Here is a 25,581-nt window from a genome sequence, read left to right on the forward strand (position 1 = left end):
TTATGATGTGACCAGTTTATTGCTTTATACTGTACATTTGCAAAACATCCAGAAGGTAAATCCAGTTTTACATTAGGCTACATAATATTGTTGCACACACAGTATATAACAGAAAAATTGCCAATTTAAAGTGTAATAATTTAAATGTAGATGTTAAAAAGGCAAATGGAATCTACTTTCTGAAGCACAGGAGTGCTAAATGCTCTGTACTTTAATTTTTAAAACCCCACTATCTGCAGTCGCACAGATCAGCAAGAACTCCGACTGGCAAGTGTCACTAAACTCACTGCAAGTTGTCACACTCTGTGAAGATTTAAGACTTTAATAATGTATTTTAAATAGCACATTTTTTGAACACCATCCAGAAACAATTTACATGTACACTGTAACAACACAAATAATTACAGTTACAGTAGAGAATTTTAAAGCATACCTTACATATTTTACAAGTTAATTATTTTGTCTCTGAGAATGCATATATTTGCAACAGGAAAATGTTTTGTGTAGTGTGCCATTTTTTATTAATTTAAAACAATACCATGCCCTCCTATGGTTTAAACTGCGGTCAATGGGACACCTTTCCAAACTTGAAAATCTGAAAGCCTTAAACCTTACCAAGTACATCCAGTTTGAAGTGACAAGCATTTTGATTTCAGAAAATAGGCCTTCTACGTTTTTGAGGAATGATTTTTACAACCAAAGAATATTAGAAGTAATACATTTCATTACAGATTCTTGGCACTATTTTTTTCTTGAGGTACGAGTATGTTTCTGTTCATTTATTTGTTCACAGCGACCATTGTGGGTGATGCTTTTATGTAAATAAGAAAGTAAAATAGTATGAAACTACACATATGTCTGAACTGCTTGCCCTGACATTACTTCAATACTTATTCATTGTCAGACATATCGCTGGTATAAAACGACTGCTTATTTGCCTAAATCCAGAGAAAAATCGTATTCTTAGTGCTTGAATTACTCTGCAACTGCAGCATTTATGAAATCAACTTCAGGAATTCAGGCCCAAAGAGAAAAAATGGCAAAATCTCACAAAAATATATTTTTTTTCTGAAAGAGATGTGTGTGTATATATATATATATATATATATATATATATATATATATGCTGTTTTACAGTATGTGTACAATCCCAAGGCACAGATCAATACTCACAAACATTTTTGAATGAACATGGATATATTTAGTGAATTTTAAGTCATAGTACCCTATTAAATAAAAATAAAAGATTCACTTAACAGAATATCCTGCAGCAAAATAATGTATACTGTATCATTCCATTTTAAGTTAAAAATTACCAAATGATCCTTTAAACAATATGCTCAGAGACTAACAGTTATTTAAACGTGCTGATTCAAGTACCTGTTTTGCTACCAATATACAGTTTCTGTTAATTGTCACTGAGATTTTTCTCTTCATTTTCAATGAAGGCCACTCTGTGTTCTTTCACCTACCTCTACTATAAACCATAAGCCTACTGCCATTTCAGACTTTGTTTCCAGTCATTAATAAGAACAGGTAGCCATTGTAACACAATCAGTTGCTATGGCTGTTTCATTCCTGATTAGAGGGCATATAAGCCAAAACACGTACACAAAATGCATAGTTCCAACAATTAAAAAAATGTTTTCAGCACTCAAGATTTTCAGCACAATCAGCTTTCACCAACTTTTTAACTTTTGTTAAAGAGAACTGTGGAAATCATTTATGAAAAACATACTCTCGTGTGTATAGTTTTAAGAACTAGGTGTAAACTGTGTAAGTTATTTTTCTGTAGGCAGATGAAAAGAATTAGTGTGCATACTCTTAATTAACATAAACAATTGAATATAAATATTTAAGTAATTTGATTTTTGTGGCTTTAAAGTGAAACACTTGGATAAAGTTAATTCAATGACAAACCAGCAACTTTGACAGCATGGAAAGCAAGAAAGGCAGAATGAGGGATTTAACCCAGAATAACAGCACTGGGGTCCCTTTAAGACACTAACTGTCCTGAAAAAACAATGAACATAACCGTAGGTAATATTTTTATGTAACAACAACAACAACAACAAAAAAAGTGAAAGTAAATTGCTTTCCATGTTCAGGAATCAAAGTTACTAAGTGATACAGTTTTGCTTTATATTATGAAATGCACTGTCACAAAATAAAGGTTTACAGCTTCATGATTTAGTGCCGTTATGAAGTTTCCATGTATTTTGATCGTTTAGCTTGCCCAAACAAGACTGTTAAGTGGGCATTAATCCCCTACTTTAGGTAAATTAGAGTATATCAAGGCTGATGACCAATGTGCAAGAACTTTTGAATGGGATCTTAAAACCACCATTCGTTTCACTTCATTTCAGAAATCAGAGGCGGTCATTAGCCAATTAACACGTACTTAACAATTAATAAACTAATATTAATAATAAACTCTACTACAATCAGGTCATATAAAAACAAATACAGCACTCACTTTCATTATATAAAATAAACTTAAAACTGTTACACAGGTAAAGGCAGAGACAGACAAAATAGCAAATGAGATTTTTATAATTAATAAGCAATATATATCTCCTTGAAACAAAGGTTGGCTCTCAGTAATACTTCCTTTCTTCCTACATGATCAAAATAGCACTTTAGTAAGACGACTTTTAATTTTAAAAGAAAAACAACAAAAACATTTCGAAATTAAATTAAACTAAGTGAATAAACTATGTTAGCAGCAGCAGAGAGCAAAGTGGGATATTTGGATAAAATCAACTCAGCACTCGTCCAGGAAGGTCCCCATCTAAGGTATTCCCCTAACGACAAGTAGTGTGTGTTTGTAAAACCAACAGAGGTGACGTGGCACCTCTCAGTCTGTGATGTACACAAGCAAGCTATCATTTACGCTGTTATGTTCCTAGCTGTTACTCACATGTTGTGCTGTAATTTCTGGCTATTCTTTCTGCAATCATAGGATTTTGGCCAGATCTCTGAATAGGCATTGTAGTCGGGATGCCTAAGGCACGTCTCTTTGGCAGCAATGAATGGCCCTTAGCAGAACCGAGATGTGATTCCTACCTGCAGCATCAGAGCTGTTTAAAGCAGTCAGTGGGACATCTGTAGCGATGGCTGGCAGGTGCAGGTCTTGCATAGGATTAATAAACATGTAAACAAACTGCATATAAAATCTTTGACTGCAGCTACTAAATTTCATTATGCTTCAGTTTTATAACTGGCTGGATGTAACATGGGTGGTCTCAGATGCAATTTACCATCTGATTACTTACTTGCAATAGAAAATTACAGTGACCTGATCTAATTTGCACATAGTGCTGTAAAGGAACTTGAGTTAACAAACACCTGTTTAGTGCAGGTAAGCTTTGAAAGTTTAATTGTATAACTCTTTTAATATCTGTTACATTTTCAGCTGTGGAGGAGCTTTTTACATTAACTGTTCTTCCCAATTGGAATGTAGAAACAGTGCAAGTATTACTTGGGCAGATGTTGTTCACATTAGGAATAAATTATAATTTTGAAGCCCCTACTGATCCCTTTCATGCCAGGGGATTTGTGCCCCTTTCACTTGGAGTCCCGCTTAAGTATCACACAGAGGTGGCTTGCTCTAACAGCGATATTATTAAAATGGAGGACAAGAAACTTCATGAGAGATCTACATTTGCTAGATCTAATTTGACATTACATAATAACAAAGCACTGGCAGGTCTCTGGTTATGGTGGTCTGGACTTATGGCACGAGGAGCAAATAAAACCCAAACAATTTTATTTCATTTTTATCTACCAACTTCTGTTTTTTTACTAATGAAAGCAACAACTAGTTCTGATATGGGTGCACACATAGCAGGTGTCACTAAAACTGAGGCATCAGGATTCACCCTCTTGGAGGTTTACGCATTTATTTGTTATAAAACTTTGAATCATAGTAGACCTGATTTGGCACTTTTAACATTGATCAGGAGAAGAAAGCTCTTTTGTGGTGAGCCAGTATCATTTCTAATCATTTCCTAACATACACATGTACTAGGGTGTTGTACCGTGTTAGCCATTATGAATGTAGAGAAAAGTCAAGCAAAATGACACCTTTTATTGGCTAACTAAAAAGATTACAATATGCAAGCTTTCGAGGCAACTCAGGCCCCTTCTTCAGGCAAGATGTAATAAAAGGTGTCATTTTGCTTGACTTTTCTCTGCTAACATACACAATGAAGACAAAAGAAAACTCTATGAAAAGGTGATTGAAAAGCACAAGTCTGAGGATGGAGACAAGCATATATCCCAGTCACTGAATATCCCTTACGGTCCAGTTAAATCAATCACTAAGAAATGAAAAGAGTACGGTACAGTCACATGTGTGCCTACAGAAACCATCTACAATAACTGAGTGATCACACAAAATGAGGAGTAGTGAGGGAGGACAGCAAGAGACAGGTAAGACCTATGGCAACTCTGTGGGAATTACAAGCTACAGGCATACAACAACTGTTGCCCGGATGCTTCACCAGTTGTAGCTTTATGGGCATAAGGCAAAGAGAAAGCCACAGTTAAAAAAAAAAACACACAAACACATGACACTTGGCTTGGGGTTGCCGGAAAACACATCAGACACTCTGAAGTCAGCTGAAACAAGGTTCTATGGTCTGATCAGCTCTCAGGCAAAATGCCATGTTACACTGCACATTATCAAAAGTACACCATGTCCACTGTGAAGCACAGTGGTGGCAGCATTATGCTTTGTGGATGCTTTTCTACAGCAGGCTCTGGAGGGCTTGTGAGTTCAGAGTATAAAATGAAAGCAGCAAAACTGAGGGACATCCTTGAGGAAAACCCTGATGCAGTTTACAAGAAAGCTACGCCATGGTGGAAGATTTATTTTTCTCCAAGACCACAAGCATAGAGCCAAAGGTAACCACAGGAATAGCTTAAAAATAGCAATGTTAATGCCTTGGAGGGGCCGAGTCAGAGTATAGAGCTCAATCCAACTGAGAATTTGTGGCTGGAATTGAAAAAGGCGGTTCACTCAGGATCACCATGCAACCTGACAGAGTTTATACAATTTTGCAAATAAGAATCAGGGAAAAATGGCAGTGTCTAGGTGTGCAAAGCTTATAAAGACCCACGCAAAAAGACTCAAGGCTGGAATTGCTGTGAAAGGTGTATCTACTAAATACTGAAGGGTCTGCTGGAGCCAATCCCAGCCAACACAGGGCACAAGGCAGGAACCAATCCTGGGCAGGGTGCCAACCCACCGCAGGGGCATAAACTTAGGACAATCAAATATTTTGTGTTTTATATTTGCAATTAATTGAAAACACTTTTTGTTTTCAGTTTGACATTCTTCTGTTGATCACTGTCAAAAAAGCCAAATTAAATTCACTGTGATTCAATATTGATTCATAACAAACTGAGAATTCACCAAAGGGCTGAATGCCTTTTTAGGCACTGTATGTACTTTTTAAAATATTTTTTAATAATTTTGTTCTTTCAATTGCACATGTCATCGAATGAAACCAGCAGCACACATAGTTGTGTAATAACCTTCATAACTAATAGGCAATTAGTTCAGCAGTTGTGGTTTTAAGCCCAGTGGCAGCATTCCCAGCATCCTAAGTACACACCCCAACCATGCAGTCTCAGGAAGCATAACTGCTAGGAGGAAGATGTGGTAGCCTAAGTGATTCCTCAGTAGAAACCCTGTGTGTCTCACAGTCATCAGTTTGTGGTGGGTTTTTGTGCCATCACTATCTCTTTTCCATTTTTATGAAGTACTGTGTCATTAAAAAAACAGGATTAAGCATAAGGGTGACATACCAATGGTTCCATTTACTTTAAATTAGTTTAAAGTTTAAACCAATTGTATTTTCTGATTTAAAGTACATCAATACTGCTTCACTGTGGTTTTATTAATAAGTTTAAAACATTTTTCTATAAAATAGGTAAGAAAGCATTATACATTTTGCCAATTTCCCACTAATGATCCTTGCTCAGTGTAAGTCCTGACTTGCATGCAAAATCGGGTTATGAACGTCCACAGGAACAGAACATTTACTTAACCAGAGACCTGCCTCTTAATCCTCTTGCTTCTTGTTGGGTATTACTCTTAAAAACTAGTTAAGGCAAAGATATTGACGTTAAGTGTCATTTAATTGACTCTATTCAGTTTTACCGTTTACCTTTAACAACAATGCTGTAAGCACATGCCGCACTCTGCCCTCTATAGTGCATAGTATTGCAGCATTCAAAATGCTATGTATTATTATGTAAAAATTCACATTTCTCAACCATAAAATGATTGCGGAGGAAAGGATATATCTACAGTAAGTGCACAAAAGGTTATAAACATACTTAACAAATTATTGCACAAATAAAAAAAAACTATTAATAAAAAAACTGAAGCAAATCAGTTACATAATAAAATCTTCACTATTAAGGATATGATTTGGCAGTAAGCTGTGTTTGTGTAACGATTTCAGAAAAGATATTTGGCAACAAGTCACTATTGTTAAATTCATGTGATCTTAAGATGTTCTTAAATATCAACTAAATACATCTAAAAGTGGATTTGCCATTAACCAAACATATTATCACATCATATTCTCTTTTTATTTCTACAAGTGCTCAGCAAACTGTTTTTAGGGTGAACTGCATTACGCTGAAGGCTTATTGCTTTTAATATAAAATTGTTATAGGACCTTAGTGGCAAAATGTTTTGTAGGCTATTTTTTTCCCTGAAAATATAACATTAGTCTGTGAAATACAAAAGTTTAATTGCACACAGTTTATCAAATTGAAACAAGTCTCTATAAACTTTCAAAATAACTGCCTAGAAATACCTCAAGGTTCAAGGTTAAAAAAAAAAATAAAAAGGTCACAAAGTAAAAACTCATTCCCAATATGACTCGTTTACTCAAAAATACGGAAGACCCAAGATCTACATCTTTCCCTTGTTAGACAATCCAATTTATTGAAATCTTCAGTAATCCTAGGAAGCAGAAGAAGATTTAATGCCTTATTCAAATAAAATTTTTGTGGTATCAGAGTTTGAAGATCTCATCCTCATGGTCACGCAGAGAAGATGTAAGTCTTGTTTTTGTGAGTGGCACTGGTCCTAGAAGGGAACGCTGCTGTGTTCGTGGGGATGGGTTATGGCTTAGTGAACCTTGGTAACCCGAAGTATAACAAGAGTCAGCTTGTTCTTCTTCCTGTATTCTGCAATAAACCAAAAACAAAACTAGATTAAAAGAATTGAGGCATATAAGGGAGAGAGGCATGAGAAAGGAGAAAAAAGCAAACAAAAAAGCTTGGGAGAAACAGAAGAAATGGACAAAAGGAATAAAACAGACTGGCCAGCGAGTGGAGAAAGAAAAGATGGAGGTTAAAAGGAATGGAAAGAAAAAATGTGAAGAGAGACAGGAGAGAGAGAGAGAGACGCAGAGCCCATGTGGCATAGAAAGGAGTCAGGTGGTCAGGAGCAGAACCTAAGGGCGAGAAGCTTGAGGCTCAAGGAACGGCAATCCTGTGGATTGAATGCCAGGGAGTAGAAGCGGCCTGATTGATGATGTCTCCCACAAGGGATGAGTGTGTATGATGGGAAGAGGTGTGTTTGATTCAACAGGTTGCCTTGCACAGGCCAATGGAAGGGCAGCAAGGAGCCTAGATAGGATGGTAGACTGTACCTGTCGGTTGGGCACCTTATTGCTATATCCTGTGCAGGGCAAGCTGAGGACACGGCAGCTTTTAGAAGGCAGCATGGAGACATGTGAGATTTAAGGAACAGTGGACTGTCTCTGGTTTTAACCCCTGGTTTTAATGGATAGTTATAGGATTTTAACCTTTACTTTCACCTTGTTTTTATGGATTATTTATTTATTGACTGTTGGAGCACTGCAACTATTTTGTTTTGACTGTTTTAATAAAAACACCAAAGCACTTTTACAATTTTATGCACCTACCCCTTGCTTTGTGTGAGTGTGATCATCTGCTGACTCATCCCTCTTGAATGGTAGCAGGTTCAAGAGGCTCCCTAGAGCAACTGGGAGTGTGTGGCCGACGCGTACTGTTACAATATACAGCTCACATTGTCGCAGGAATGATTATTGGTTTAAACTCCCTGGTGCTAATCTAAAGGTTAGGGAATTCAATAAAGTACTAAAGAGGTGACGTGCACATCTCCCTCCTTTATGGTTCTGACTTCACTGATCTGAAGGAAGATATGCGATTCCACAATTGTCTCTACCTATTTCTTTGATCACTGTCTCACTTGATCACTTTAAAAAGACTTCAGCAGCAATAAGGAGATGTCTAAGCTGTCTTACCAGGGCAAAAGGCAATGTTGCAGTAACCTTAGACACCAACATTTTTCTCAAATAGCATACTGTACATTATTTATTTATTTATTTTTTTTTTTTGTTTTTCTGAGGATGCATTGTGTTGAAAGGTTGTTGTATCGTGAAGGCTGTATCACAGTATGGATTATATATGAATTAAGATTATTACATTGACCTAAGCCTAGTAAGTTAATATATAGAAAGGAGGCAAAAATGTACATTGCCTCATCCAGCATCATTTAGCATTCCAGTCCTGTACAATAAGAAGACCTTTTCACAGAAATGTCAGGTAATCAAATATAATGAGCTATCTTGCAAAATATGGACTAAAAGAGTTTGCTGCTTAGGTTGAGTTCTGAAAATGTGAATATTTGTTTGATTTCCATCTAAAGTATATGTTGGTAGCTGGGCATTTTATAGTTTTATTGTATGGATTCTGTGAACTTTGTAATAAGGGTCATTCAGATTTTAGACAGTGATTAGACAAGATGTAATCAGAATGATTGGTTATATGTGAAACTAATAACACTTTATTCTTAATACTCTGGTCTCTGATCATAGGTGTCGTTTATGAAATTTGAGTAAGTCACTCAAACAAAGAAAAGAACAGCTGCTGGTGCCAGGCGGTACAGAAAAAAAAACAATGCAATAATTAAAAATGTCAGTCATTACTACTAACAAAAAACATTCCTAGCTTATCCTGTCAGAATTTCACAATGCCCTAAGACGACGACAACAACATTTATTTATATAGCACATTTTCATACAAATAATGTAGCTCAAAGTGCTTTACATGATGAAGAAAGAGAAAAAAGACAAAATAAATAATTAAAATTAGGGAACACTAATTAACTAGAATAAAAGTAAGGTCTGATGGCCAGGGAGGACAGAAAAAACAAAAAAAAACTCCAGATGGCTGGAGAAAAAATAAAATCTGCAGGGGTTCCAGACCATGAGACCACCCAGCCCCCTCTAGGCATTCTTCCTAACATAAATGACATTTACAAGTGTGTGACCTAATCTAATTTCTTAATATTTTCTGGATACCATTCAAGGAACAAACATCTACTGCTGTTTTTGATTACTCCGTCCACAGACAAAGGGAAAAAGTAGTTACAGGGGCTCTACAATGCACCTTCAAGTCTAAATAAGACAACTGAATAAACTTTTATACTGTAGCAGAGTATGCAACCTACCGATGCACATCTACTGTCTAGATAAAGAGCATACATAGGAACCCTTCCTTTGCCATCTATTTTAGATGAAATGTAGAAAGGAAATATATATTTAAAGTGCAACAATTGAAAACCAAAACAAAAGTTAAAAGTTATTTCATACTCAAATGTCTATACACGCTCACCGCTTCTCAACTTCTTGGATCTTCTTGACAGCTGCCTCCTTTGACTGACTGATCTTGCTGTCCAGTTTCTTCAAAAAATCTTTTGCAGACAGATCACCTTGCCACTGGGCTCCCTCAGGCTTTGAACTGTTTGACCCATTGGCTTTATCCTTGTCAATGTGACCCTTCAATTCACTTGCCTCTGTTGTGCATGCTGCCTGGTTGCTTCCCTCTTCTGTCTCATCAGATGCTTCTAAACCATTCAGGCAGTCATCTGATTTGGCCATGATGGGGATCATTAGAGTTTTCTTTAGAAATATTGATTCGTTGGTATAGAGGCGATTGGCTCTCTTTATTTGCTCCATCTAAAAAAAAAAAAAAAAACACATAGTACAGTCCTTCAACAAAATACACTGTGCATGCATATATATTTATACATATACTGTGGCTTGGCTTTCTAAATTAATGAATTATAAACATCCATCCATTCATTTATTCTCCAAGACTGCATAATTTAGTTCAAGGTTGGGGTTTGGGGTGGTGGTGTTGCCTAGCCAGCAGCAATAAAAGGTAGGAATCAACCCTGGAGAAGGTGCTAATCTATCTCAGAGCACACTCATGCTCGTACTAACGTTTATAGAGCTAACTTTAGAGTTACCAGCACTACATTATAATGTTACACCTCTGAGAACCTTTTTCATAGTACAATAGTTATTTCAATTACATTTCATGCCTACAGTTCAGATAAATGATGATTTATTCAAAAATATAAATCCAAGTGTTCACTTTGTAATCCCGCTAATTGAAGTCAGGCATTATCCCAGCAAAATCAGTATATAGTTAGAAGTCTATATTGCGTGCCAGTAGTCACTTTTCACATATTTTATATTCAGTAAGAGTTATTACCAGAAGATGTTCTTAAAATGAAAAAAAAAAAACATTATAGAATTCAAAATAATAAGAAAACACATATTACTAAGTTGAATGATTCTTGTGACACCGATGTGTGGATTGATGGTAATAACTATTTACATGACCATCTACTGCTATCAATTACAATTTGCCACCTATAACTTTATTGTGGTTATTTCTTCTTATAAGACTCCTTCTACTACTATTCTGTGTTTCATTAGCTGAGAATATTGATGTGGAGTTGGATACTTTAAGTGGATTAAGCAATATAATACTTACAGACATCTCATTGGTCGATAATTCTGTATAAATTCTGGATTCTGAAATGTGGTTTAAGGTTGTGGATTTGAGGCAGATCCACCTAAATAAACACATTATACTACAGTTTGTATATCCCTCCCTGGGAGTTCCTAGTTCACGAATTTGTTTTTTAATTTTCGATTTTCATGTTCTATTTTTTTGATTGCCATCCAGGAAAGTGGGCACAGAAGGCTAAAAAAAAAAAAACGAACAGCAAGTCATTCTCATTCCTGCATCCCACAAATTAATCTGTCTTTGTAGATAATGCACATAAATTTCCAAACTGCTCTCTTCTTCTCTGTATTCTACATGGCTGAAATGAGGGTGTAGTTCTTCTTCTGAGAAGTAAGCACTAACCTCCACTAGCTGAAGTAAAAAAAAAAACAACTCTTGACAGTAACAGACAAAAATCTAAACACACCATCTGCATTTCAGATTTTATTCCATCAGAGCAATATCAAATTGTCTCTTAAGCATTTTGTCGATACAGAAAATAAGTCACTGCCTCAAACTCATAGATGAAATGAAGGTATAAGAGTTTCTTTTCCTTTCCTTATAAAACACTAGGGGGCATACCCCCTGCTCGTGATACAATGGGAAACAAATAGGTTTTTTTTTTACCTCCTCTTTGCTCGATCAGCTGCTGGCTTGCTGCTGCTGCCGTGCTGCGTGATCTGCATTTCGCATAGCACTTCGAAGATTTAAAAGCCTGTACAGCGCTGTCCTACTCTTTGTCTTTTACTTCCGACCACAGGCATGGTTAAATATGTTGGCACAAAATCTCGTCTTGCGGGACGCGAGTTCTTGATATTTTAGTTTATAATTTAAAAACGGAATAAGAATCTGAAAATCTAACAACATCACATTAAAGTTCGATAAATTCTGTAAAGAATGATACCAAACATACAGTGGAACCTTGGTTCACGACCATAGGATTGTATGTAAATACAATTAATCCATTCCAGACTGTACGAACTGTATGTGTATGTGTATATATATATATATATTGTGACAGGCGACCGGCTATGGACTCCGGTCGTCACCCCCAGGCCGCTAGGAGGAGCCCTCCGGACAGCATATTTGTGCCCCCGAGTTCCAGCAGGGCCTCATGGACTTTGTAGTGTTTTGACACAGCCCTGCTGGATACCCTGGGGGCCGCCAGGAGTCGCTGTAGGGGGGCTAGTGGGCTCTGGCATGCCCTATAACCCGGGAGTGCATCCCAGTCACGTGACTGGAAGAAGCGATGTGCTCCCGGGATGAAGAAAAGGACTTTGCCCTGACCCGGAAGGAAAACAGACTTGTGGGTTTGGCTTGGGGCCACTTCCGGGTCAGGGGCTATAAAAGGACTCTGGGTGAGCCCAGACATTTGAGCTGAGCTGGGAGGTAGGGTGGCGACGTGTCTGGGCGAGGAGGAGTATTGTTTAGTAGAGAGAGTTTATTGTTTAATGAGTGTGGAGTGGAGGGTGCTTTGTGCACAGTATAATTATAAAATAAAATATTATTATACTTTCACCTGGTCCGAAGAGTGGTACCTGAGGGTTCGAGAGGTGGACAACACGCTTAACTGCTACACTGGCGTAGTCGGCAGGAGTCTCTGGCCGTCTGGAGGCAGAGGATCTGCATCAATAATCAAATTCGTTGTGGCAGAGAACCCTACAAAGGTCCCTCTAGTAACCGCGGAGGTGAAAACTCCACCCGCGACCAAGAGCGCTGCAGCTGAGAGCCGTCCTCTACAGCAGGCGAGTATGGGGAAGAAGACTGGGAAGAAGGCTGGAGTTGTCCAGAAGACTTCGGTCCCAGACCCGATGGAGACGCTGTGGACTTACCTAACAGGCGGTGAGGAGGATCAGGCACGGCTCAAAGCCGAGCAAACCCGAGCGGACAGACAACCGGAGCCGCGTAGAATCGCGACTCCCGACGATTATTACCGGGAGTTGGAGCGGGATCATCTACGGGCCGAGGTAAGTGCTGGAGGAGCACTCAAACCGCCGGAGACTGTTTATTCTCTGTTTGCAGAGGCCTGCCTGCACAAAGCGGACAGCGAGCATGCCTGCCTCAGACCCAAGCAAGATGGCCGCGACAAGAAGACGGCGAGCCAGTCTGGGAAACCGCAGAGGGGAAGCCCATACGCCGATACCGTCCACGTGACCTCGCGCGATGGATGCCGGGATGGGAAAGACCTCCTCGGTTCCTTAGGTGAGGATACGTCTTCCCCGACGCGTCTGAGCTCCCTGAAGGGGAAGGGGGCGGCGAGCGAAGCGGCGCCATTAATTAATAAAGAGGGACGGGACGTGACTGTAGTGTCTGCCGGCAAAATTAAAAAGGCAGACCGCAGCCAGCCGCAGGAGGCTACCCGTTCCTCTAAAGACTCCAAGTCCCAGAAGCCCTTGCGCTCATCAGCAGAGCACGTGCCAGGAGTGGACGTGCTCATTGGTTCCCGGTCGGCAGGTGACCAAAATAAGGAAATAGCCTTACTGCCGGCCGAGACAAATAACTTAATAAACTTGCAGGAGCTCGAGAAATGTCTCGCGCCCCTTTACGCTTTCTTCCAGGGACTACAGGAGGTGAAGGAGCGTGTGGAGGAGCTGGGAGCTGCAGCCGAAGCGCCGTTGAAGGGACTAATGACGTGCCTTCGGCGGTTAGGCCGTGAAGCCCCGGCCTCGATTAATGCGGCGGTGCAGGTAGGTGCTCTCTGTACCGTATATAATAAGGGGACGCAGTGTGAATCGGCACCGCGTTTAATAAGTTGCGGTTGCCAAAGCGCTGTGTCTCCGACAATAGAGTGTGGCACCATGACGGAGTGGTTGGGTAATTGTCCGTTAGAACCGGAGCAGCGGTATCAGACGCTGCTCGGGACTAAGGCGGACGTTAAAAGCCCGATCCGCGTGATAAGGGGGTTGCCGTTGGTTAATGATGAGGCGGGGGAAGCACCGATCGTCCCGAGACAGCTGAATAGTGCTGTTACCCGGAGCGATACGGTACTAATGACGCCGCCTCTGAGTTTACATAGGACAACGGGCGTGCAAACAGCAAAGAGGCTCTCTCTTTCCCATAGAGAGCCTCACGTTGTGCACAAGCCCCAGAGAAAGCAGGAGATCCCCACACAGAAATGCGGGTCTCCTAACAGGGAAAAGGATAGGGCAAAGAGCAGCAAAGCGGCTGTTAACCCCTCCTTGGCGGAGGACAGGGTGGAGCTGACAGAATTCCCGAGGTGCTTCAGGTCTCGAAGAGAGGCCACCAGGAGGACGTCGGCGGTGCTACAACTGCCGGCAACCGGGCCACGTATGGCGTAGTTGTCCCCGGAGGACAGGGGAGCGGTGGAACAGCAGATACACCGTCCCCCCAAGGTTCGCCGGGGGGTCTAGACAACGGAACCATGGCCCGGATCCCGCGCCCTCCTGGAGGAGGACGTCCCTCGCGGGAATCGACGCTCCGCCCCACTGCTCGTCGCTAAGGGGGAGGGACTGTGACAGGCGACCGGCTATGGACTCCGGTCGTCACCCCCAGGCCGCTAGGAGGAGCCCTCCGGACAGCATATTTGTGCCCCGAGTTCCAGCAGGGCCTCATGGACTTTGTAGTGTTTTGACACAGCCCTGCTGGATACCCTGGGGGCCGCCAGGAGTCGCTGTAGGGGGGCTAGTGGGCTCTGGCATGCCCTATAACCCGGGAGTGCATCCCAGTCACGTGACTGGAAGAAGCGATGTGCTCCCGGGATGAAGAAAAGGACTTTGCCCTGACCCGGAAGGAAAACAGACTTGTGGGTTTGGCTTGGGGCCACTTCCGGGTCAGGGGCTATAAAAGGACTCTGGGTGAGCCCAGACATTTGAGCTGAGCTGGGAGGTAGGGTGGCGACGTGTCTGGGCGAGGAGGAGTATTGTTTAGTAGAGAGAGTTTATTGTTTAATGAGTGTGGAGTGGAGGGTGCTTTGTGCACAGTATAATTATAAAATAAAATATTATTATACTTTCACCTGGTCCGAAGAGTGGTACCTGAGGGTTCGAGAGGTGGACAACACGCTTAACTGCTACAATATATATATATATATATATATATATATATATATATATATTTTAGTTTTTAAGCACAAATATAGTTAATTATACCATAGAATGCACAGCGTAATGGTAAACTAAATGTAAAAACATTGAATAACACTGAGAAAACCTTGAACAACAGAGAAAACTAACACTGCAATAGTTCGCGCTATAGTGCTAGGAACCGCTCGCTAAAAACACTTTTTTTAATGAGTTTTAAGCACAGGGGAAAAAATGAACATTTGAAAAATCCATAATTTAATAAACCTCCAAGAAAAGTAACATTGCAACAATGCAGGCTACGAACCGATCACTGTAAATAGAACTGAGAACAAAAACAAGCCTTCTCTACCTTATGCGTCCCTCGCTCGCTCTCTCTCTATCTTTCGCCTGTGTGTGTGTGCGTGCGTCTCTCTTTTGCGAGCCTGGAGCGCCTGTGTGTGTGTCTCTCTAGCTCGCTCCTGTGTGTGTGCGCGCCTTTCTCTCCCTCGCCTCTGTGTGTGTGCATGCGTCTCTCTTTTGCGAGCCTGGAGCGCCTGTGTGTGTGTCTCTCTAGTGCGCTCCTGTGTGTGTGTGCGTGCGTTTCTCTTTTGCGAGCCTGGAGCACCTGTGTGTGTGTCTCTCTAGAGCGCTCCTGTGTGTGTGCGCACCTCTCTCCTGTGCTCCTGTGTGTGTGCGCTGCTTTCTCTGTCTCGCGCTGCCTGTGTGTGTGCCTCTGTCTCCGCGCTGCCTCTCTCTCGCGCTGCCTCTGTGTGTGTGTGTGTGTGTGTGTGTGTGTGTGTGCCGTGCTCTCTCGCTCTCTCTCTTGCTCGCTGCACAGGAAATGCACAGGGAGAGACTGAACATGTATAAACCGAAAGGGAACCTGGCTTGTTCGCATACCGAGTTGTACGTGTACCGAGACGTTCGTGAACCAAGGTTCCACTGTATATATGTAGGTTTTAAAATAAGACGATTTAAAGCATGACATAAAAACGTCACATTAAATTGTTGCACAAAATCGTTGCACGTTTAGGCTTAGGATTTTATATATAGAGAGAGAGTAGATTACAATCAAGCTACACTGTATTTTCTGACATAAATGCATCCTTAACTAAAGCAAAAATTTTACATCTCAACAAATATTAATACAAGCTATTCTACTTGATGTTTCAGTTTTATCGAATTACTGTATGTTATAGATGCTCATCTTATAATAAAAAAGAGCAAGAGCAAGAGAAAGAACTTGTCAGAACTACCTGTTTTTTTTTTTTTTATAAATCGCTTTTCCTAATGTTATAAACGTCTTTTCAAAATTAATTCCCAAGCACAGCTATTCACTGTGCTTTGGGAATGAATGCTTATTCACATTGCTATCCAAAATTCTGACACTCTAACAAAAAGAATAACAAATAAATACACCCTGCCCTGTTTGGCTTTATATTCTCGCAGTTCTTATCAGACCACAGACTACTTAATATCACCACTCTGACCTCAAATCCAGATAATTGATCTATTCTCCTCTCATTACATGCTGGAAAAACTTTTAATGTTTTAATCTGGGTATCCCAGTTCATGACAAGTACTCCATTATAATTCTTTGCATTTATATAGCATTGGTATGACAATAGATCATACCAGTCCAGGCTCTTCAAAATGGACACTAGTCTAGGTCTAAGAGGATAGTTGTAGACATTATAATGAATGCTGGAAGTCAAATCTCTCCTCAGTGAGTTATCAGCCTAAGGGCCAATATGTACCTAGATGATCCATGGAGGGTTCCACATTTCTGTACATCTTGTAAAGCATGGAGACAGTTATTGTGACTGACTGTCATGTAATCTATTGGTTTTCTCTCGGTGTTAATTATCTGGTTCTAAAATACATGTAAAGATAGGCAGAGGCTACATAGAAATATATCCATAATGAACCACTTCCACATCAGAACATCCAAAGTGTGATGTGATATAATAGAATAATCTTCCAATCCAAGAAGAACCAAACTTGTAAACCTGTAAAATTAACTCAGTAGTTTATATGACCGATGCATATGCAGCTGAGATACTCTTGGTGTGTTTGAGGTTGTACTAGTATCCCAGGGATGCCATAACTAGTACTTGTCCAATTATTGCACATTTGCTTGAAATAAGGTGTATAGCTAGCAAACATCATAACATCATCTAGATGCATCTTCTTGTCAGAGGATATTGAAGATTCTGTTTGCTATATCAGTGGAAGCCAATAGGAAGCACAAATAGGCATATCCTACTTTTGTAAAATGCTGCCAGGATAGAAACTGGCTCCCTATAACCTGGATAAGTATGATAGAAAATAGTTGGATGTAAAAACATGGTACTTCACTAGATGAGCTGGCTAAGTATGTATATTGCACTGGGAACAATATGATCCTTGAGCATTTGAACTTTATTCTGATTATCATCCTAATTTTTCCAGCTCCCCTGTGTGAACAGCAGCAATAGTGTTAATTCTTAGTTCAATCTGGTGTACTTGTTACAAAAATTAATTTAATCTATTACTACCATTTTTACTTAACACTAATATAACACATGCAACTTTTCACTGTTTATGTGTCGTTTAGGTTTTTGGATCATGCTCAGTTTCAGCTTTACTTCCTCACGGAAAATAATTCTGACAGTGTTTTTAAAACAACTTTCAAAATTTAAGTGTTTCGTAAGAGAGATGCAATGTTAACCATTCCTACAAAAAAAAGGTGTTAGCCAAAAACTTCCCTTTTTCAATGAATGATCTTGCAACACACAGATGTCTGCATTCTGTTTTTGCCAGAATGCCTGTTCATTAAATGTACAGCTGTATTTACTCTAAAGACACTCCTCATAATTTCAGAATGAGCTCAAATAAAAGGAAAAATAAAAGGGAGTTTACATTTTTGAATTGTTTTGTATAACAAAGTATCTTGCACAAAAGACTAAGTCCCTGTATATCAATTAACAGTTCAACAGGAAAAAGTTACATGATAAAATTACTGTTATTTATAAAATAACATTTTTACACCCTTTGGCAAAAATATGTGGAGGAGAAAACTGGGGTTGGGTTGGGGTAAGAATGAATATAGGGAGTGAACATTCAAGCATAAAAAGACAAAAAATGAACTTTGCTGCCTAAATGCACCAGGTTTCATGCCTCCAAGGAAGTGTACATTGTAATGTGCAATATATTCAATAATAACTGTATTAAATCACTGAGATGTATGCTCCAGTTTGGTTATGCAGACACAGTGGGACTATTTTACAATATTTATACATATATGTTTGTATATATGTAAGCTAAATCTAAAACTATTTTAGCCTGTTCATAAAATATGAGAGACTTTTAAAAAAGAAGATGGCAGCTCTTTCGTATGGTCAAGAAATTGCTGGCATTTGCTGGTTACAGTGAGTAGCAGGAGTATAACAGGAATTTTAAAGTTTTTTGGACTAATGTTGGTAAATAAAATTTGATTAGCATAGAAAGAGAGCTAGTTGCTGCACTCACTTGCTCATGAACTGTCTGTGTAGTCTATTACAATAGGTTAAAATCTGACTCCAATTTTGTCGGAAGTTATTAAACCCTCTAGATTTTTAACCTTTTGTCTGAGTAAGCCATCCAGACACAGTTGGCGAGACAAGAGCTAAGCCACACACAAGAAACTTGGCACTGTTTCAGTTATATGATGTGGTGTTTTCATGACTGTTTATTTCAAGAAGTTAAAGGAACATTAAAAATCCAAGGCCTAATTTTACCTAATGTTTGAGTTGGTTTGTCCTCTAGTGCAGGGATTCCCAAACTCGGTCCTGGGGATCCACTGTGGCTGCAGGTTTTTATTCCAACTGCCTTTTTTTAAGGAAATTATTTTTGAACATTAGAACACTCTAGACGAGAACAGGCCATTCAGCCCAAAGAGCTCACCAGTCCTATCCACTTAGTTCTTCTAAAAAATAAAAAAAACATTAAGTCTAGTTTTGAAAGTCCCTAAAGTCTGTCTACCACATTACTTGGTAGCTTATTCCAAGTGAATATGATTCCCTGTAAAAAAACAACTTTCTAATGTTTGTGCAAAATTTACCCTTAACAAGTTTCCAACCAACTGTGTCAATTCCCTTTATAATTTTAAACACTTCAATTATGTCATCTCTTAATCTTTTTTTTTTTGCTTAAACTGTATAGGCTCAGCTCTTTTAATCTTTCTTCATAATGAATCCCCTCTAGCCCTGGAATCAGCCTAGTCACTCTTCTCTAGAACTTTTTTAGTGCTGCTATGTACTTTTTGTAGCCTGGAGACCAAAACTGTACATGGTACTCCAGATGAGGCCTCGCCAGTGCATTATAAAGCTTGAGCATAACCTCTTTGGACTTGTACTCCACACATTGTGCTATATAACCTAACATTCTGTTTGCCTTATTAATGGCTTCTGAACACTGTCTGGCAGTTGATAGCGCCGTGTCCACTATACTCCTAATTCCTTCTCATAAGGTGTACTCTCGATTTTCAGATGTCCCCTTATGTATTCAAACCTAAAATTTATACTTCATGTGTGTAACACTTTACATTTACTTACATTAAATTTCATCTGCCACAAATCTGTTAATGTATGTATGATGTCCATGTTCCTCTGTAATGATTGAAAGGATTCTAGGTTATCTGCCAATCCAACTGGCTTGGTATTTTATCTGCAAATTTAACCAGCTTGTTACTTATATTCCTATCCAAATTATTTATATATATTAAAAATAGCAGCAGCCCTAGCACTGACCCCTGTGGACAAGCCACTCTTAACATCGGCCAATTCTGATGTTTCCTTGCAAAATCACCCTTTGCCTTCTGTGTCTGAGCTAATGCTGTACCCATCTACAAACATCACCCTGAACTCCCATTTCTTTTAGTTTGATATTCAGCCTCTCATGTGGCACCTTATCAAATGTTTTCTAAAAGTCCAGATAAAAATATTATGAGCTCCACTTTAATCATACCCTTTTGTTGCTTCCTTATAGAATTCCAGCATGTTAGTAAAATATGACCTCCCTCTTCTGAACCCATGCTGACTGTTCAGAAAAACTCCCGTATTTGGCATGTGATGCAAAATCTTATCCTTAATAATATCCATCCATCCATCCATTTTCCAACTCGCTGAATCCGAACACAGGGTCACGGGGTTCTGCTGGAGCCAATCCCAGCCAACACAGGGCGCGAGGCAGGTTACCAATCCCGGGCAGTGCGCCAACCCACCGTAGTCCTTAATAATACCTTCTATTAATTTTTCTGTGATGCACATTTAAGCTTACTGGCTTATAGTTGCTTGGATCTGCCTGGTCACCCTTTTTATATAACAGGATATATAACAGGATATATAACAGGATCTCTTTGGGTCGTCTTTCGCCTTATCTGCTGTATTCCTCTCCAACTGTCTTTTAGTCTCCCTAATATCCTTCTTAATAGTTGCCCTCATGCTCTCATATGTCCTGATGAGATAAGTCATCATATTCTTAATGGAGTCCAAGCCTGTGCAAAATCTTCTCTTTTACTTCAACAAAGCATACCACTTTTCTCTCCAATATCAAAGTACACTGCAGTTCTACTAATAAAGTGTCATCCTCCTCTAGACAAGGCACAATAGTGCATTACGTTGTTACTAATTCTATTTTCTTCCAATGGGATGTCGCATTATTCATGTGAGGTGTTGAGGTTTTAATCACTTAAAGCAAGTACTAAAACTATAAAGTCATGTACAGTACTTTGCAGAACTTCCAGTCACAGCCCTACTGAAATAATGTTGCCAGTTAAACACTTTCTACATTATTGCATGGTCAGCAGTATAATGGTGAACCTCTCTTTGGTTTCACGGCTATATCTACAAATATAACAGTCCTGACAGAGTGGAATACAACTTGTACACTTTCCACAGACTACTTTTTGGGGATTCTCACTTAAGCGGTTGTAATTTACTACAAAGTGCTCCTATAAGGTGTTCAGCTTTATTTATGGCAAGAAGTGTAGCATGGTGAAATCCATCCATCCATCCATCCATTTTCCAACCAGCTGAATCCAAACACAGGGTCACGGGGGTCTGCTGGAGCCAATCCCAGCCAACACAGGGCACAAGGCAGGAACCAATCCCGGGCAGGGTGCCAACCCACCGCAGGACACACACAAACACACCCACACACCAAGCACACACTAGGGCCAATTTAGAATTGCCAATGCACCTAACCTGCATGTCTCTGGACTGTGGGAGGAAACCGGAGCGCCCGGAGGAAACCCAAGCAGACACGGGGAGAACATGCAAACTCCACGCAGGGAGGACCCGGGAAGCGAACCCAGGTCCCCAGGTCTCCCAACTGCAAGGCAGCAGCGCTACCCACTGCGCCACCATGCCGCCCGCATGGTGAAATAAATAAATAAATACTGTGCAAGTGGCTGATGGTGGATTGTTGCTCAAAAGATGAATTAATACTAAATATTATTTTAGAAATAATAGTTTCAATACACTGCTACCAGAAACATTATTAGAAGTAGAAAGTATTATCAAATAATGCCTGTGCTTGAATTCTTACACTGGCTTCTAGGTACGCTTGGGACAGTTTTCAAAATCCTCCTTCTTACATATATTGTAAAACTCTAAACGGCCAAGACTCTACTAATTACATTCAACCCATACAATCATTACATACAAACCAGAGCACACATTAAGATCTCAAGATACTGGTCTATTAAAGATTCTGAAGATTAATAAACAGTTGGACATTGGACTTTTAACTGATGAATGCTCACTACATTAATTAGCAGTCCCTGATTAAAGCTTCCGAGTTGCCTTTCGTATTGCATCTCTGTTTATTAGTCATTTGTACAATAATATAAGTATTACAATAATTACATACTGCTACCAACCCTCTTTTATTCTATATATCTTCTAGATATCCTGCTGTGGTATTTGGTGCCATTGGTCTACTTTCAAGCTGTTTTTCTTCCAGGGGGAAAAACATCAAAGATACTGGAAGCCTGGGCACCGAAGGATGAATCCAAGGATTATAGGGATTTGTGTTCTTATTAGACAGCCAGGCACAAACTTACACTGCAAACTGGCCAAGTAAGTGTGTTTGGCTAACAGCTACAGGTCCATGACTGTATCTGATTTTGCATTTTGACTCTGCATTATAACCAACTGTGGACTCACCGGTTTATTTTCTCCTGAGATTCAGTTGACTGGAATTTTTGTTTTCATCTTGTCTGTTCTGTTATCAATTTGACATATTACAATATTATAAATGGACAAACATTGTTGGGATACTTTCACATAAATTAGTTTGAAATTGCCTTGTTTTACTGTTTGTTTAAATTAATCTTGATTTTCATATGTGTACACATACAGTATAATCTGTAAAGTCATTAATTGTATTTAATCTGTAAACATATTACAGCTCTCTGAGCCTCCACTCAAAAAAGAGTGCTATACAAAAGTAAAATGAACTGAACAATGGGTAGGAATATTTGTTGAATTACTGTAATTAAACAGCATGGAATAGTGTGGCTGGAACTCTGGATTTTCCAAAGCTTCCTGTTCAATCCCTGTCTCTATCTCATTGCATGATCTGAGTAAAGCACTTAACCTATCTTTAAAAGTGATCTTTAAATATCCTGATCTTATAAGTCACCTAAAGTAAAGGTATCTAGCCAAGCTCAAAATAGGACATCATGGAAAAAGTCTTTCTCCGGCTGAGCTAATAACATTTCCTTTAATCTTTATTATATAATAAACTGAACAACAGACAAAAATTCTATCTCAGCTAATATCCATGCATTACATCTGGGTGATCATTGCTGAATCTCAAAAGTAAATACTCCAATGAAGACAGAAATGTGGATGGACTTAAGAAACACGACCATTTACAGCACACATTGTTATATATGACACTTTTCTCTCTCTCTCATGTTGTCACAATCAATAACCTACTTTACAAAAGTGGCCACAAGCAGTCACTCGTACAGTCTGTGATTGAGTATTACCATATTGTATTAGACAACCAACTTTACTATCCTCCCATCCTTGGAATACACTTAAAACAATCATTCTTTGTTAATTTATTTTAAGGTCAATAAGCCAGATATACTATAGGCAATAAGGGAAAACATAAGAATATAAAAATGGGACAAGAAACATTTGGGCACTTGTGATTTAAAAAGCTCTCATATTTAACTTCTAGGCAAATGACAACCAGGTCTACATAAAACAGAAATGTTTATTTGTTCTCCCTGCACTACAGCTTTATAACTTTGACCTTTATCTTCGGTTACCAGTCTTGGCATTATCATGACATTGCTCTGATTTTTCAAAAAACCACTCCTTGACAGCTTTCAGGACATCCTGTAACCTCTTATGAAGCACTGCCAGAGTCTGACCATTCATCTCCCCCTTTGATGCAGAAACATTCCATCATGCCTTCATTGTCTCTTGACTAGAGTTGTGCAGTTCATTTCTTAACAGTCTTTCTGCTGAAAGCATTAACAGACAAGTTCAAAATGCTACTGCCTGAGTTCTGACATTGGTCAAATACAACAAACACATTTCTAGTCTTTTATCACAAGTACACCAACTACCAGAACAATTTGGGAAGTACACCTCATCAGTTTGCTACACAAATGAGATCTACTGGTGCTAGCCTTTTCACAATTCCTAATGCAGGTTTTGCAACTCTAGATGAACATTCATTCCGTTTTGTGGCTCTGACTCAAATCAGACTTTTATTGACTGCACTGCATTCTTCTTTAGTAATACTAATTCTGTCATTCTGTTGTTTAGCTTGTCCATCTACTCTATCATACTATGCATTTGTTTTTATGTATAGTAGATAGATAGATAGATAGATAGATAGATAGATAGATAGATAGATACTTTATTAATCCCAATGGGAAATTCACATTCTTCAGCAGCAGCATACTGATACAATAAATAATATTAAATTAAAGAATGATAATAATACAGGTGAAAAAAAAAAAACAGTATAGCTTTTAAATGTAATTGCTTATGAAAACCATACCAGTACCTAGTAGTTTGCTTTGTAAAGAACAATATAATTATCTATTTCATGAATGACACTGTATAACAAAGATTGATTGACCACTCATTTAACTTTGTTGCTCCTGTTCTCTGGAACTGCCTCTTTAGGTGTACTTGTGAGACAATGTGATTTTCTGGATTTTTTTCCTCATTTTGTCTCTCATAGTTGAGGTAAACCTATGATGAAAATTACAGGCCTCTCTCATCTTTTTAAGTGGGAGAACTTGCACAATTGGTGGCTGACTAAATACCTTTTTGCCCCACTGTATTTCAAGGTTAGATCCAAATATTAGATTGTTTGTTATATGATAAAAGTTGCGTGAAACGATCTTCAGTAGAACTAAGAACAGACAAACTCACAGTACACTGGAGTAAAGTTCATTGAAATAAGCAACAACTCAGCCTCTCACTTACCGTTACCCCATACTGTAGCGCTAGTCCTTGCAGAGTGTCCTCTGGACGAACACAGTGCTCCAGCCTCTTCTCCTTCACCGGAGAGCGAACTAAACTGCCGTAAGATCGACTTCGATTCCGACTCGATCCGAGAAGCGATTCCTGGCTGCACATGATTGCAGCTTATTGTACGCCTTTCCCTTTGTACAATTTTATTTAAAAACAGTGTTCTTAATAAATATTATATGGTACTTGGCCAAAAATGCTGTCCAAGAGTAATATACTGACAATGCCAAAAATGATTTTTTTCTCTGGTTATTTTAAGCTATTTTGACATTTTAATTGAATATCCCTATAATGAACATTTCCGCTTTCTTATCAGTAAGTAGATTAAATGTAAATGGTAAATATTAAGAACGAATAGCTGCTGTCATACACTCCATTTAAATAGCTGCCAGCAGACTATAACTGTGCCAGCTTAAATTCACCAAGAGTTCCGTGCGATTTTAACAGAATAAAAATGAATAGATTCAAATACCACTCCTCGCTTCTTGAGATAAATTTGCAGTATTTGTCTTCTTTTCTCTCATGCAATCTCATTTTACGCCACCTTTATTGTTTTTAAAACTAGAAGGAAAAAAACGCAGATCGGTTCTACCACTGCTCCTGTTCATCATCACCATCATCAGTATCGCACATTTCTTAAACCCTAAGCCCAAAGATTATACACATTTTTGTCAAACATTACGTTAATTCAACGAGTATAACATGGCTTCGACAATACACGGTCAAAACGTGTTTCCTTTTTTTAAAAAAAACCAAAACAAAAACAGATTTCTTCTGCACGTTTGTCATTACTCTGTCCTACAGTATGAATCCTTAAAATTTTCGTCCATCTGAAAATCGCATAAATGAGTGCTTTAATTAAATCCTACATCCGGTCAAATAACAAACACACTGTTTGACAGGCGACAGCACTTATTTTGGCATGGAGAATTGTAGGAATTGTAGTTTTGTTGGGGTCTGTTGTTTCCTTATATGAAGTAGTTTTTCCTTTGGACTACTATTCCGAAAAAAAACGTTTCCAAACCTACAAAATTATTAGTACAAAAGCAATTACTGTATTTTTTATATTTTACATTTTCAATAATTACACAGTAACATACATGATTTAAGCATTTCTATTTCAGGACACTTTAACACAGCTGGTTTTATTATATTTC

At 39.0% G+C, this 25,581-nt stretch overlaps 1 protein-coding gene across 1 annotated transcript; it reads right to left on the bottom strand.

Moving 5' to 3' along the window:
- On the bottom strand, nucleotides 1-25,335 carry lysmd1 (LysM, putative peptidoglycan-binding, domain containing 1). The gene is made up of 3 exons (XM_028793966.2): nucleotides 24,380-25,335; nucleotides 9,691-10,034; nucleotides 1-7,212 (listed from the first exon to the last, which is right to left on the bottom strand). The coding sequence occupies exons 1-3, from the start codon at nucleotides 24,530-24,532 to the stop codon at nucleotides 7,038-7,040; spliced, it is 672 nt and encodes a 223-aa protein (XP_028649799.1). The 5' UTR covers nucleotides 24,533-25,335; the 3' UTR covers nucleotides 1-7,037.
- Nucleotides 25,336-25,581: the final 246 nt, after the last annotated feature.

Source organism: Erpetoichthys calabaricus, chromosome 2 (assembly GCF_900747795.2).
Source record: "Erpetoichthys calabaricus chromosome 2, fErpCal1.3, whole genome shotgun sequence".
Lineage (NCBI taxonomy): Eukaryota > Metazoa > Chordata > Cladistia > Polypteriformes > Polypteridae > Erpetoichthys > Erpetoichthys calabaricus.